The sequence below is a fragment of the Puma concolor genome, chromosome B3 (assembly GCF_028749965.1).
Source record: "Puma concolor isolate L17-30 chromosome B3, mPumCon1.1.hap2, whole genome shotgun sequence".
Classification (NCBI taxonomy): domain Eukaryota; kingdom Metazoa; phylum Chordata; class Mammalia; order Carnivora; family Felidae; genus Puma; species Puma concolor.
In genome coordinates this window covers 142,355,299-142,370,809 of record NC_141672.1, presented here as the reverse complement: position 1 = coordinate 142,370,809, position 15,511 = coordinate 142,355,299, and the positions used below count along the sequence as shown (strand labels likewise).

The 15,511-nt window shown below is 46.6% G+C and overlaps 1 protein-coding gene and 1 pseudogene across 1 annotated transcript; one reads left to right on the top strand and one right to left on the bottom strand.

Annotated features, from left to right (window-relative positions):
• Nucleotides 1-131: 131 nt before the first annotated feature.
• MRPL46 (mitochondrial ribosomal protein L46) lies at nt 132-9,709 on the top strand. Its single transcript, XM_025919531.2, has 4 exons — nt 132-396; nt 1,690-1,879; nt 2,652-2,825; nt 9,327-9,709. The coding sequence occupies exons 1-4, from the start codon at nt 169-171 to the stop codon at nt 9,578-9,580; spliced, it is 846 nt and encodes a 281-aa protein (XP_025775316.1). The 5' UTR covers nt 132-168; the 3' UTR covers nt 9,581-9,709.
• On the bottom strand, nt 1,713-5,183 carry LOC147580443 (tudor domain-containing protein 3 pseudogene; annotated as a pseudogene).
• Nucleotides 9,710-15,511: the final 5,802 nt, after the last annotated feature.

Below are 15,511 nucleotides of genomic sequence, written 5' to 3'. Positions count from 1 at the left end.
TAACATGATATCTTTGCTCACCTCCCCCCCCCATATTGGAATGGTTCGTTCTAGTAGTTCCCGGGACGGAGCTCTTTCCGTCTTGCCGCTGCCGCGCTGCCTTGTGGGAGCATGGGATTGGCCTAGGATGCCGCGGGGAGCCGCGGTACCTTGTGGGAGAGCAGAAGAATGGCGGCGCCCGTAAGGCGGACTCTGTTAGAGGCGGCGAAGGGCTGGCGGCGGTTCGAGGGGCACTGGGCCGGTAGCCTTGGCTCTCGCAGCCTGGCCCCTGCGGCCGCACCCTTGAGCAGCGGGTCTCCATGGCGCTTGGTGGGCGCGTTGTGCCTGCAGCGGCCACCGTTGGTCTCGAAGCCGCTGACCCCATTGCAGGAAGAGATGGCGGCTCTACTACAGCAGGTAGGATTGAGGTGCAGCTTACAGCTTCTAGGAGGCTCTTGGGGGAACCAATAGAGACACGTGGGCCTGGGTTCCATCACGACTCCGGCACCAGTTAGTCCGAGTGTCCTTGAGCAAGTCTTATCTCCTTTCAGAACTTCGGGGTATTTACCTGCGCACTGGTATCTACCTTCCTGGGTTGTTTTGGTGCATAGGAGGCGTTCATTAAAAGATAGTTTGTTTTCCTTGTTCTTTATTGTCACGTTAGGCAGCTCTTTGGAGAATGGTTTCCCTTTTCATTGCACACGCTAGGTATGCGGTGGTGAAGAAGACGGACGTCTCTCTCCTAGGTCGTCAATAATTTAGAGAGGAGAAAGTCTGATGTGATGTTTTAGGAGAAGGCAGTGGGCACATCGATAAAATGGTGCGATCAAAGCTGTCTGAGGGCCAAGTGAGAAAACAAGGGCAAGTATTCAGTGTAGTGGCTGTGAGGGGCTTAAATCCCCTCAGATACTGACTGAACGTTGTTTTCCCAGAGTCTGAGATGTTTTGCGTCTTGGCTACTGAGAGTTCGAAACTTCAGTTTGTGCTTTTTACTTGGTTTATTAGTTTATTCTGCAAACACTTTATTAATCATTTTATAGATAATCCATTACCACCTGCTTTGTACAGACACTGTGCTAAGTGGTAGGCACGCAGTAGTGAGTAAGACAGACATGCCTTTGGTTTTCAGACTATTCAGTCTAGTGGAGGTGGACCAAGTCAGTAACCAAATAATCACATGACTGTATAACTGCAGATCTTGTTAAGTGTCATAAAGGAAGATACAGGATACTGTAAAAGGTTTAACAGGGGTATCTAATTTGATTTTATGGGCGGTGTCAAGGAATATCTCCCCAAGAAAGTGATATTTAAATTGAAACCTGAAGGATAAGCAGGAATTTCTTAGAAAAACATCAGGGACAACATTCTAGGAAGAAGGGACAGCGCCTGTACAAATTCTGTGAGGCAGGAAAATCCATGATGAGATTTTGATAGAAGACTGATAGGATAGGAGCATAGTAAGTGGGCAGGAAATGCCTGTCCCAGTTTTCTGTTCTTTGAAGCAGCTTGACCTTCAGTCACCTTCTAACATTTTAGCAAATGTAGCCCAAGCCCAAAGTGCAGGTGACCTTTCTTCTTTGGTTCTTTTTCCATGGTGTTTTGATTGTATGTCTGGTTATGATGAGTGGTAAAGTTCTTTGTCAGGCGTGCTACAGCTCTGTTTTCTACTCTGCCTGTGGCTTTCTTTTTTTGTCCTTTTAATTTTCCCAGATTGAGGTAGAGAGAAGTATGTATTCAGACCATGAGCTTCGTGCTTTGGATGAAGCCCAGCAACTGGCAAAGAGGAAAGCTGACTTGTATGATGAAGAAGAAGATGGACAGAATGTACTGTTGGTGCAGGATTTGGAAGATGTATGGGAGCAGAAATTCCTACAGTTCAAACCTGGAGCTCGCATAACAGGTTTGTGGTCTTTGCAGGCCAGCAAGAGACAAGGGAAGGGGCAGTTAGGTATTTTGGTTCCCAGACAGAGAACATTTGCTTCGCCGTTACTTTGTGTTGTAAGTAACAAGTGATTGCAAAACTTCTTTCAGGTTGGCGAAGAATAAATTATTTTCCCTGTTCCTCACATCTACGCTAATGTCATTTTTAAAGGCCTTTGTTATTTTTGAGCGGGAGGTAAGGGTGCTGGTGGGATAGCCTCTTCTCTCTCAGTTGAACTTCATGAATGTTACCTGAGTTTAACTCCAGTTTGGGAGTGAGAACGGGAGGGAGATTAAACCTTTCCCATTACTTTCCTGTGTTTTATCTGAAATCCTTCCTAAAGCAGAGGATTGAGCTCTCTTATCTTAGTTCATACATGAAGACTGAAGAACAGAGAAAGTCGGGCCTAGTGAAGTCAGTAATAGTGTCAAACCCAGCGAAGTTGTGGTGTTTGAAGTAGTGTGGGTGTAGCTTCTTTTCCAAAGGCTCAAAGAACTTTGTGTTGTGCTCCTCAAAGGAGAAGTTCAGCTTTTGGTCTTCTCTTCTTACATTGTAGTTTTCTCAAGATTGTGAGACCCTGCCCTGAAAGAGGTACGAATTAGATGCGTCAGGGTTGTAATCTGATTATAAGAGGACAGAGGTTGTGGCTTCGAGGTACAGTCTGCCTCAAAGGAAGATTGTAAAATTCTGTTCTCCTTGGTTCTGGCAGATCACAGACTTCTTGTCTTTTTTGACCCCCTTTTCTTCACAGAAGCTGATGAAAAGAACGACAGAACCTCGCTGCACCGGAAGCTAGACAGGAACCTTGTTCTATTGGTCAAAGAGAAGCTTGGAGACAAGGATGTGTGGATACTTCCCCAGGCCGAGTGGCAGCCTGGGGAGACCCTCCGAGGAACAGCTGAGCGAACCCTGGCCACACTGTCAGGTGAGTTCTCTGCCCTTCTCTGAACTTCACAAGACTCCCTTCCGACTCAGTCCCAGGCTGACTTACAAGGATGGCTTTAAGGGTTGGAGGTGGGTCATTGATGGAAACTTTGATGTCTCTAAACATTTCAGCTAGAAAGAATTATGTCTTCTTTTCTTTCTTTATATTATTAGCACATCGGTCTTATTGATGGCAGAAGAAACAATTCTTTCTTTCACTTGTAAAATGTATTCGCTTTATTGAACTCTATATATTTTTTTTCTACTTTTTGTGTGGGTTGAATTTTTTCCCCCCTAAAATCTACATTTTCATTCTTTACTAACATCCACATGGCAGTTGCTTCTGAAGGGAAAGGAAGAGGTCCATCTACAGGTTTGGATCTTGAAGTTTCAGTCAGTGGCCCTTTTCTTTATAAAGACTCTGAGGGTCTTAGTGCCAAGCCAGAATGGTTGGAGAAACTGCTGGCTTGGCCGAGTGGATCTTGTTGTTTGGCCTTCACCTCGTCTGCGGAACTCAGGAGTTTGGTTGTATGTCCTTCCTCCCTGCATGCCTCTGTTTCCGTGGGCCGGTGTTGCAAAGTGGTGCTTCTTCGTGGTTGCCCTTCATCAGTAAATTTAACAACTGCTTTCGTAGCTGAAGAGCGGAGAGCTTCAACTTCTCAGTAAGACTTGTTGTCTTCCCAACAGAGTATAAAACATTCATCTTCAGGTTTCCACGCTTTTACGTATTCCACGGGGATGGATTGTTCTAGTACTTTTCCTGGTTTCGTTGGCCCAGATCTTCTCTTGAGCCCAGTGTTGTGAAATACTTTATCGTAGTGGGTAGCTACGACGGATCCTGCCGTCTTGGTGGGTCCTGCTCGTTGCCTTCGGTGGGATTTCTGTCTCCGTTTGGAACACCAGTGAAACTAACAGTGCAGACAGTATTTGCAGGATCAATATCTACAGTAAAATGGTTTTCAGTTTTTACACCACTGAAAGCTTCATTATTTATTGTTCATAAAACAGATTAGGAGTTGCTGTTTGGCTTTCTCTTTTCCCACGTTTTTGATTATTTTAATGTGGATTTCTTGAGGAAGTGGATTTTCTTTAATCTCTGCATAGGTTGGATCTTTTCCTGACCTGCTTTGTGTAGAGTTATCTTTTCCTTTTTTTTTTTTTTTTTTTTTTTTAAGCTACAGCATTGTGCTGAGAGGCTAAATGACATGAAGTGTCTTTAGCTCTTTTGTATTTAGAATATGGTCTGTCACAGATTCACTCTTTAGCCCATACTTCAGATCTTGAAGAAGTACTCAGTCTTCTACAACCTCTGTTTCTAAGTCACTGTGTTCTAAAATTAGCTTTGAAGTTTGAGTGTCTCTTTGAAAATGAGGACATTTTTCATTTCCTTGGCTGTCTGCTGTCATTTTGAGGAAGATATTTTGGTGGCTCAGTATTTGACAGACTGTATTATCCTTGATGAAGCTGTTTCCCCTCAGATTTAGGTTCTGCCTCAGGGCCCGGCACAGAGGCAGCCAATTGAAAAGTACCCAGACTTTCTATGAAAGAGGCTTATTTGCTTATCTTCAAATAGTTGGCTTGAGGGGCAAGCATTCAATTCAGCACAAATCTAGGGGGCTGCTCAAATACCCTCTGGGGACGCTGGCAGGCGCCATCCCTGTTCCTTCTCTGCCCCCCCCCCCCCATTTAAAATTTTAGCGTGTACTTTCAAAAGTGAGAATCCTGCCACGCTCAGCTTGCACCTCTTCTTATCCTGGCAGCCTTGCTTCCTGGCCCGACACTTAACTCAGTTACCCAGCCAGAAACCTCAGAGTTCTCTTTGGCTTCGGTCTGACCTCCACAGCTTCTTGGGTCCTGTCTGGTCTGAATATTCCTCTCTTTATCCTCACAGCTGTAGCTGTCACCCCTTTTGCTTCTCACCAGATCAGGGGTTCTCAGCCTTGGCACTGTTGACACTGGGGCTGGGTAATTCTTTGTGGGGGCTGTTCTGAGCGTTGTAGGATTCAGTAGCATCCCCGACCTCTACCTGCTAGATGCCAGTAGCACTTGCCCATCCCCCACTCCCCCTAGTGTGACAGCCATGACAACCAAAAATGTCCCTAGATGTTGCCACGTATTACCTGGGGAGTCAAGTCACGGTGGTTGAGAACCACTGCACTGGACCTTTGAAATAGTTGCCCAAAAAGTTCCCCCTTGCTTTCATGTCATGCTCTTCAGTGTTGCCAGAATGAGCGTTCAGACACAGGTCCCTTGTCCCTTCTCTGCCTGGGTTTCCCATAAAGGTTCAGACTTTGGAGCATGGCCCACAAATCCTTTTGCTCTGGTCCTGAGGTTGCCGGTCTTCCATCTGGCCGCACATCGCCGTATATTCTGAATTCCAACCCAGCAGACCTTCTGCGTTCCTCGAATAACGTGGTCATGGCGTGCGGCTCTGTTTTGTGGCATGCTGGTCTCTGACCGGAGCGGTTTACTCTTCCCTGGTCTGATTGCTCAATTTTGAAGACTCAGCTTGTACATTGTACCTTCCGTGGTAGAACCTTTTTCAAGCCCTTTGGTAGACAGAGCTACTCCTCCTTCTAGGCTTTCATAGAATTTGTGTGTGCCTTTATTCATTTTATGCAACAAACATTTACTCTGAGCCTGCCGTTTGCCGGATGCTCTTCAGGCAGTGGGGTCACAGCGACGAACGGGACATTACCCCAGCTCTGTGCGAGCTTGTGTTCTAGTGGAGAATACGCCCTTTCACTTCCTCCATCGCCTGGCAATTGTTTATCGACACATTTCTCTCCCCAGCTAGAATTCTGACTCCCTTGGAGGGACGGACAGTATCTGTTCTTCCCCATCATCCCAGCTCCCATCAGGTACCTGGCTCACTGCTCGTGTGTTTACCGAGGATGTAGATTTGGCAGCATCTGTTCCCAGTCACCTTACTTGCCCTGCCACTGGCACAAGCACGTGCTAACGAAGCAGCAGCCCAGTCGGTCCTTCCCCAATCTGCGAGAGAGGGGGTGAGACAGAATGGAGTGGGTGGGGACCTTAGCTGTGCTCCCATGTCCTCAGCTGTCACCTAGGAGGTGGCATCTGGGTGTCTCGCCAGGATCACTGTGTTCAGATCCTCTGCTTCTCTCACACAGTCATGGCTGATGCTGGCTCAGCTCTGCCTCCTGTGAGCCACGTGGACAGGCTTCCATCTCGGCACCCACTTTTCTCCTTTTAATATTCCTGTTGCAATAATTAAATGTGAGGGGAAATGTATAAAAGAGGTATTGACATTAAATGGGTGCATAACAAACAAAATGTGTTGATTGTGAAGTTATTAAAATGGTAAATAATATAAAATGATTAAAGTGGCGAAGAAAAGCTCACGAAATATAAAAATATATGTACGTGTAAAAGTCGGAGTGCATTTATTTCCTGCTTGTTGGCACCTCCCTTCCCAAGTCCTTCTGCAAGATGGAATTCCTAGAGGTGGGCTAAATGCTCAAGGATGGCCACTTAACTATTTGATAAGTACGACCCAGTTGTCTTGCAGAGTGTCCGTAACATTTGACCTTTTCAGGAGTGGTGTAGTGGAGCGTCTGTTTGTCTAGACCCCACCAACATATGTAATCGTCTCTTTTTAATTTTTGCCTATCTTAGTAAAACATCTCTTCTGGATTAGGGTTTTCCTGATTGCTAGTGAGATTGACCATGTTTTCAAGTGTTTATTGGCATTTATACTTATTTGTGAGTGCCTATTTAAATTTTTTTAATGTTTATTTTTTAATTTTTATTTCTTTTTAAAAAATTTTTAAAATGTTTATTTGTTATTTTTGAGAGAGAGCGAGAGAGAGACAGAGCACGAGCAGGGCACGGCAGAGAGAGAGGGAGACAGAATCTGAAGCATGCTCCAGGCTCGGCTCTGTCAGCACAGAGCCCAGTGCAGGGCTCAGATGTCATGAACTACTAAATGATGACTTGAGCCGAAGTTGGATGCCCAACCGACTGAGCCACCCAAGCGCCCCTGTTTATTTTTGGAAGAGGGAGTGAGACAGCTTGAGTCGGGGAGAGGCAGAGAGAGAGGGAGACACAAAAGCCAAAGCAGGCTCCAGGCTCTGAGCTGTCAGCACAGAGCCTGATGTGGGGATTGAACTCACTAACCAACTGCAAGATTGTGACCTGAGCCGAAGTCGTATGCTTAACCTACTGAGCACCATGGCTCCACTGTGAGTGCCTATTTAGATTCTTTGCTCATTTGATAATGAACCATTTCTTTTTTCATATTGTTTGGCTTATATTTTTAATCTGTTTTTCCAGATTATAGAAAAATAATACATATTCATTGAAATAAGTGAAAAATTCAGGAAAGTATAAAGAAACTTTCTAATAATTCCATCACCGGTAGATACCCATTGCTGACGTGTGTGTGTGTGTGTGTGTGTGTGTGTGTGTGTGTGTGTGTGTGTGTGTTGCAGGTGAGCTCACCTCATACATAAATTCCTCATGTGATGCTAATAGTGTTTTTTGTTTGTTTTGGTTTTAGTATTGAGAGAAGCAATTCATTATATATGGTGCCTAGTAAATGTAATATAGGATAAGAAATAATTTTCTGTCTCAGAGCAGTTACACCATTAACACTTTTTGGTGTATCCTGTTAGAAATCACAAGCACAGGGGTGCCTGGGTGGCTCAGTCGGTTGAGCGTGCAACTTTGGCTCTGGTCATGTTCTCTCAGTTTGTGGGTTTGAGCCCCATGTCAGGCTCTGTGCTGAAAGCTCGGAGTCTGGAGCCGCTTCAGATTCTGTGCCTCCCTCTCTCTCTGTCCCTCCCCTGCTCACACTCTGTCTCTCTCTCAAAAATAAATAAACATTAAAAAAAAAATAGAAAACAAAAAAGAAATCACAAGCACATACATATCCCCTCCGGTTTTTGTTCTCCACGTAGTAGGAACATGGTTACATGCCTCCGTTTTCTCAGCTCGTAAGCATCTCTCTGTATCAGCGCGGGAAGCCATAGCTTAGGCTTTCTGACACCAGCCAGCGGTTTCATAATAGGCATGTACCGCAATTCTCCTTACCATTCTGTTGCTTTTTACAAATAAGCTGTAGTGAGCATCCACTAATACTCGCCTTTGCTCACGTGCGCAGAGAAACCATCTGGGGGGATCAAGTTCTAGGAGCAGAGTCTCTGGATCAAAGGGTACGCCTACTTGAAATTGGTAACTCTCATCAAAGGTGACGGTTAATACTAATTTCTACCCTGGCAACATACATGAGAGTGCTGGTTTTTCTCTTACCCTTGACAGGCAGCGTATAGCTCAAAGTTTTGGGACTTGGGTAATAATGACACGTTGTTGTTTGAATTTACGTTTCTTTAATTGAATAAGACTGAGCATCTTTCAAAGAGTTTATAGGTCAGTGATATTTATTTTTGTGTGGAAGGTCCTGTTTATATGCTTAGTTCATTTTTCTTTGAGATTTGTTGGCTTCTTCCTCATTGATCTCTAAGTACTTCTTATACCTGAAGATACTCTATTGTGGAGCGTGTCAAAAATATTTTTCTCAGTGTGTCATTTTTGTCTTTCACTTTTATGCTTTGTTTTTCCTGGTAGAAATTTTATGTAAATACATAGTTTTCTGTTTTACGGATTTTTTGAATTTTGTGTCTTGGTTAGGGTTTTCCCTCTCGAAAATGATACGGAAAGTATCCCACAGTTTTTTCTAGTACTCTTTTGGCTTCTTTTTTCATTAATGAAAAATTTGAAGAGACAGAACAATTCAGGAAGTATTAAACATCCATGATCCAGAATGAACAATCCTTTTATGAAAGTTAAATGTCTGTTGTTAAATCTTGGATCTGTATGGTGTCAATTTTGATATGAGGACTGAGATTGGTGGAATCCAGCTTTATATTTTTCCTCTTCAGCCAGTTCTCCAGATGCCATTTAGTAATTAATCTATCCTTTCCCTGTCCTCTGAAGTGCTTGGTTGGGGTTAACCCTCGTTATAGGTTGCAGATAATATCTATCCATCTGTCTTTGTCTTTTAACTTTGGTTATGTTTTCACCCTACGGAAGTCAAATTGGGTCTTTTTCATACTTTTCAAGTAACCCTCTCTTTAAGAGGCTAATGAGCTTTGCTTTACAGATACCGAGTGTCTTGGTCCTTCATCAGCAGACAGTGGCCGGGCTGAGTCTAGAAGCTTGGTGCTGTGACTCCAGGTAGTGGCATTTGAACTGCATTGCTGACTTCAGTTTGAAGGCAGTATCCTGGCAAGTGTGATAGACCCAGCGAATCTGGAGCCGGAGCCCGAGGCCACGGGCCAGGAGCATTTGGATGGAGACGGGAAGAGGCTCTCTAGGAATGACCCTCATCCTTACTCCTCACTCCTCACTCCCAGGGATTGCTTTTACCTCTCGCGGGAAATGGCTCTCACAGAGACCCCCTGTGACTTGGGGAGCCAGAGTGAACAGGTGGGTGTGTCCTTATCTTCCAATTCTGTTTCTCCCCCATCCCCCCCTTCAGAAAAAAAAGTGGAAGCCAAGTTCCTGGGAAACGCCCCCTGTGGCCACTACAAGTTCAAGTTCCCTCAGGCAATGCGGACAGAGAGTAGCCTCGGGGCCAGAGTATTCTTCTTCAAAGCACTGCTCTTAACCAGAGGAGACTTCTCCCAGGCCTGGAAGAAGGGCCAGCATGTCTGGGTCTGTAAGGAAGAGCTGGGCGACTATTTGAAACCGAAGTACCTGGCCCAGGTTAGGAGATTTCTCTTGGACCTCTGACGAACAGTGCTGCTGTGGACAGTGCTCGAACAGGCCTGCGACCGGGGCCTCAAGGACACTATGTGCTGGCTCCGTCTTTGCAGGGAACATCGTGCAACAAACTCAGAGAAATAAACGAGTTTATTCTTGTGTGGGTCTTGGCTGATTTCTCCTTTGAGAACGACTGGCTTTTCCCTGTGAAGAGAGGGCCGTCTCTTAGGGCGCCTTTCGCTTGTGTCCAAGCTGATAATTGAGTGTTGCGTTACTTCATAGTGAATCAGCTGGCTCCCTGGGCCCAGAAAGAGAACCCAAGGAAGGAAACTGAACTTCTAAAAGCCTTGAGGTCTGTGAAAGCTTCTAGGCTCAGGCAAAAAAAGAAAAAACGAGTTCTGTGCAGTGTCTTAGCCTCTATCCATTTTGTGTTTTTCTCCCTTTGTACTTGATATGAAAGTCTAGCCTAGGAAATAATTTCTTCCTTTGTTTTTTTCTTTTGGTTTTTATTTTCTTTTTTCATTTTTTTTAAACATTTTATATTTAAGCAGAATTTAATCATATCTGTTCTGAGACAGTCATGTGAATAAGCAGGTCGGACTGTTATCTCCCTTTTATCAATGGTGGAATCTTGGTCGCACAGGACTTGGCCCCAAGTCTTAACGGCACTGAGGGTGCAGGAGGAGAATGCTGATCTCTTGCCTCTGCGTTGGGGCTCCTGATCCCTCCCTGTGTTGCTTGAGTCATCACTGGTCGCTGGCACACGGAGGGCACCCAGGGAACATTTGCTAAACGAGTGGAAGAGAGAGAGCGTCTCAGGCCTGCCTGTGTCTGCACAGGATAGTGGTTCCACTAGCAAGGCTTCCTGGCTCCCAGCTCCCTGGTTTCCTCTCACACAGCCTTCTGGGTTGAACAGACGGGCCCGTGTGATGTAAGCTAGCGGACTGGGATTTCTGTTTCTGCTTCAGACGTAGCCTTGTGTTCTTCCCCGGGGTCAGGGAGATTGCTTTCCGAGGTCAGAGCTGAGGTGTCTCCTCCTGACAATGCCCTCCTTCCCATGTACCTCCTGCACGTGCTCTTTCCCCTCATTGCAGATGGAGATGTCCCCTAGCTGAGGCTTGCTGATTTCATGGGCAGTAGTGCCGCCCTGGGAGTGAAACCTGGCCACCAGGAGAGGGTAAGTCCAGACATAGGACCAGGAGTGCATTTCTCTTTCTGGGATTTGGAGTGAGTTGTAGAGGTGAATATATTTGCCACCTCAGGGAACTCCAGCCTAGAAGGGAAGGGGTCCCCAGGGTGAGGTGGAGACTGTTTTTAAGACTGTGATATCATGATTTATATATATATGTGTGTGTGTGTGTATAAGAATGTATGTTTTTGTTCTCTGTACCTATTCCTTGCACAGAACTCCTATGCAATTAGTGATTTTGAGAGCAATCAAGCTGTCTTTTGTTATGTTAACGAGGTGAAGTTTAGAAAGCCCCTTGGTAACCTAAGGATAGGAGCTGATTGCTGGGGAAGCCAACCTTGTGACCGAGAGTTGGAACTTTCAGTCCAACCCCGTGACCTGGGAGGGAGAAGGGCAGGATTTGGAGTTCAATCACCAGTGGCCAATGATGTAGTCAGTCTTGCCTGTGAAATGAACCCTTCACAAAATTCCAAAAGGATAGTGGATGGTCTTCTGACAGCTTCTGGGGTTGGCGAGCACGTGGGAATTTGGGGAGGGTGGTGCACTCCAAGACAGCATGGTGTTTTCTGTACCCTTTCCCGTAGCTTGCCCAGCGCATCTCTTCTATCTGGCTGCTCCTGAGTTAGGTCCTTTTATAATAAACCAGTATTCTAGTAAGTAACGTATTTCTTGGAGTTCTGTGAGCCAATCTAGCAGATTAAGGGAACACAAGATGGGAGGTCCTTGGAACATGTGATTGAACCAGTTGTCTGGAAGCACAAATACCTGGACAGGAGATTGGCATCTCAGGGATTGGAGGGGGTGGGGTGGGGTGGGCGAATCTGGTAGGATGGAGCCCTTAACCTGTGAGATCTCATGCTCCCTCCAGGTAGATGGTATCAGAATTGAGCTGAATTGTAGGACGTGCAGCTGGTGTCTGAGGAATTGCTTTGTGTTGGGGAAAAACTCACACGTTGGAATTGGTACCAGAATCTTAATGACTGTTCTTAAGATGCTCCGTTTTGTTATAAAGTTGCTTCTTTAATGGGAAGTAACATGTATACAATTGGTAAATAGAGAAATGGTGTCAGGATAACCCAAAATTAGGTTAGCTCCTATAACATTTTCCCCAGAGCATTAATATTTTGAAGTGTTCAGGGACAGGATTGAATTACCTTAAGAGAAAAGCCACGAATTATATAGAAGTGCCTTCTTTTATTACTAATAGTGGCTGGTTTAGTAGCTTCAAAAAGCACTATTAGCGTTTCCACCGTGTTAGGCTGTCTGGGGAAATGGCGCGGAAAGAAAGATGCTGGGAAGGCATCCCCTTTGTTTTACAAAACTGATGAGAAAGCCCTTTCCTGGATCATGTTTTTTATTTTGATGGAAGTAGCCTCTGCACGTCAGGAAGAAGCATGAGGCCCGGGAGTAAAGGTGCGAGGAACCAGTGCACACGCCAGTGGGAGTTTAACTGCAGTGGTATCACTGGGTTTGGTTCTGTTTTATTTGTGCTCTGGCTACAAAATCCCATAGCTTCTGCGTGGTCTGCCCTAACCCCCTTTCCCCAGAAGCCTTGTTATTTTTGGAGTGTGATTTTACAAAATGCAAGCTTTTTTGGCATTAGAGTTGAAATGACTGTGTATGCTGAATGCCAGCCTGAATCTTCCATTGGCTGCCAGACATGACCAGAAAATTGTTCCTAGTGTATCCTTAGGGACAAGATCTCCAGGGAGCCAAGAGGTGGTGTTCTCTGTGTTTTAGGGGATGAGCACCTTCCAGGAAAATGGTAGGAGGAAGTTTAAGCTGTGGGTTTTGGGGGTCAGGAGTTGCAGTTTGAGGTATGTTTGTGCACCCTTAGAAGAAAATGCCACTTAGAAGTGAGAACGCCCTTAGAAGCCCCTCTGGAAGTTGAGCCCCGACCTGGTCATTGCTCCCCAAGTGACTTCCAGTCACTTCATTTTTGTTTACCTTTGCTCGTTCTATGGAGGAAATATTACCACTCTTATAAACTTGTTTTCCTGGTAATTTATCGTCACGAGTAAGTTCCTCCTGTGCCTTTCCTGCTTCTGTACTTAGCACTTTATAGGACAAGGAGTTGTATGTCTGGCTCCAACACCTAACCGAACTTCCAAATCCCAGGACAGAGACTGCCTCATGGCCACACTTAAAAAAATATATTTTAAGTGAATCAGCCTCCTTCCCCTTAAGTGTTGAACTTCTTCCTGGGGGTCAGGAAACCTGGGTTTGGATTTGTCCTTTGACCTGAGGCAAGTGTCAGCCAAGAAGGAATTCATTGAAAATTTAAGTAAACAGGCATTTTATTTGGGCAATTAGTTCTGCAACTTGGGATACACAGTCTCAGGTCAAAAACCTGACTGTGTCCTGAGGAAGACAGAGGGGCGGAGTGAAAAACGGGAAAGGTCACAAGTACAGCTCTCCATCAGGTCCTTTATGCAAAACAGGGATTAATGCTAGGTTAGCTGGGATTACTTGGGTTAATATGCAAATGAGGGATTGAATTGGTTCTTTTCAAAGTGAAGAATGGGGTGATGAGTAAGTGAAGTCCCCGCTGAGGACTTGTAGCTGGCAGAAAGTTCCCAGTTTCTCCCATGAGGACGGGCCTGCACCTCGACCCTATTTCATTTTTAAAATGTTTATTTTGTGAGAGAGAGTGAGCGTTGCACACATGAGCAGGAGAGGGACAGAGAGAGAGGGAGAGAATCCCAATCAGGCTCCGTATCACAACCGTGAGATCACAGCTCAGCCTGAGCCAATATCAGGAGTCGGACACCCAACTGACTGAGCCACCCAGGCGCCCCCCGACCCTATTTGAAAGGACGTTGTCTCAGCTAGGCTGGCTTGCTCCATCCTGAAGTCTACACAAGTCTCTGTTGACAGAGTGGAGAAACTGAACTAGTGTCTGTACCCACAGCATCCGTTTCTGTCTAAACCAGTAGGTCAGGCGTCATTATCCCTGGTTTATAGTTGAGGAAGGAGACTCCAAGGGGCTGGTTAATGTGTGTAGCGTGACTCACTAGTGCATCGTGGGATCAGAGTCTGAACTCCGATCTGTGCACCAAGCTAGTTCTTAAGTTCTCTTGACTTTACCTTTCTCATCTGTCAGAGGAAGACGGTATTATTTCTCAGGTAATGTGATACTTCGTGTGAAAATACTTAGCACTGCGCACGGCTCGTAGACACTAAGTAAGAATGTTTCCCCTTTCCAGTGTAGTTAGGCTCCTGAATTCTCTGGAGCCCCCTGTGTCCTCTTTAGCTTTTGTAGCTCCCATTTCTCACCTTGTCCAGGTGCTACCTTGTGCAACCGAGCGTTTCTGACCGGTTTGGAAAGGGACATGGGAAATTGGAGATTAATGGATTCCAGTAGCCCTTTTCAAATTGGGTGGGTCGCACATGTGACTGGTTGGGCATGCCAGCACTGTCCCACCCGGGCCAGGAAATCCGGAGCTATTGCTAGGCGCTGGCCTGTGGGGCACCAACAACAGAGTGGACTTGGGGGCCCATCCTCTTACCCCAGCAGGGGGAAAACACAGCTTAAAAGGTCAGCAACCCAGTTATTAAGAGCTCACGGGTCACTAAGCTGCAAGCGCACACAGTAAGATAGAGGCCGTTTGCCTAAAGTCTTGGGGTGGCCTTGTACCCCCCTTCGCTGCGTTTCCTGGAAGCCTGGGGGATAACCCGTCACTGCAGGCTGTCAGTCACCACCCCCACCCCCCCACCCCACCTTGGAATGTCAGTGCTTCAGACCACAGGAAGTGAAGGGGGGGAATCGCTCCTGTTTCCAGGAGAGGTGTCCCGGATACACAGGCTCAGGGATAGGTCCAGACAGCTGAATCACTGCCACAGCCCAGGGCCTGAAGCTGGAGGTGCCCTGTGAGTCTGGCTGGGGACGGCCAGGGAGGCACTAGTCCAGAGCAGGGGATAGGTGCACACACACACACATCAGCTACCTTGTCTCAAGTCACCCTCAGATGGGCTGAAGGAGACAGCAGCAGGTTCTGTTTGGGGGATCCGGCAGTACAGACACACCACTGGTTGCTGAGGAATCAGATACCAGGCCCCAAGTAGCTGCTGAGCGGTTGAAGAAGGGACTGAGGGGAGGGGAGGGGAGGGGGGAGAGACCCCCGGGTTCTCCTTTGGCCCAGAAGGGGGAAAATGGCCCTAGTACAGTCAGATGAGGACCATTGAGGACAACAGGACTGGTGGACGAAATTGGGAACATCCTGGAAGTACAGGGTTTGGGAGGACACCTCCAGGTCAGGAAGTCTTGGGGTAGACGGGGCTGAGGAGAGGTGGGGTGGGTGGAGGGGAAGAGGAGTAAGGCAGGGCTTTGGGATTCAGCTGGGGTTGGATCTTCTGCATGAGCACCACAAGGTGGCAGAATTTGCTTGACAACCACTTTGTCCCTCAATCTCCCTGCGCCTGGCCTTAGGCCACTACCTGGGAGAGGCTCCTTGCCCAGGCTCTGCAGAACCGCCAGTGCCATGTCCCCTGGGATCAGGGGGGTAGCCTCAAGGTGACATGCAACCGGCCAGCACAGATGTGGGGCATGTTCTCCCACTCTGCCTCACTGGATTCTCTTGTCACCCACCCCTACGTGGCAACTTGTATTCTCACCATGTTTTGATCAGCAGAAAAGCTTGGGGAGGTGAAGGGTCTCTGTGAAGGTCTCGTAGCCAATGTGTGGCGGAGCCATGATTGAACCCACAGCCTAGACAATTACCTTTGCGTCATCTAGTTCCCACACCTGTGGCCCAGGGGCAGTCTGCTGCAGA

What these genes read in the sequence shown, in the direction of transcription:
- MRPL46 (XM_025919531.2), top strand. Translation starts at nt 169, where the DNA reads ATGGCGGCGCCCGTAAGGCGGACTCTGTTAGAGGCGGCGAAGGGCTGG. An exon ending in ACCTGGAGCTCGCATAACAG is followed by an intron (nt 1,880 to 2,651) that starts GTTTGTGGTCTT and finishes TTTTCTTCACAG; the next exon opens with AAGCTGATGAAAAGAACGAC. An exon ending in AACCCTGGCCACACTGTCAG is followed by an intron (nt 2,826 to 9,326) that starts GTGAGTTCTCTG and finishes CCCCCCCTTCAG; the next exon opens with AAAAAAAAGTGGAAGCCAAG.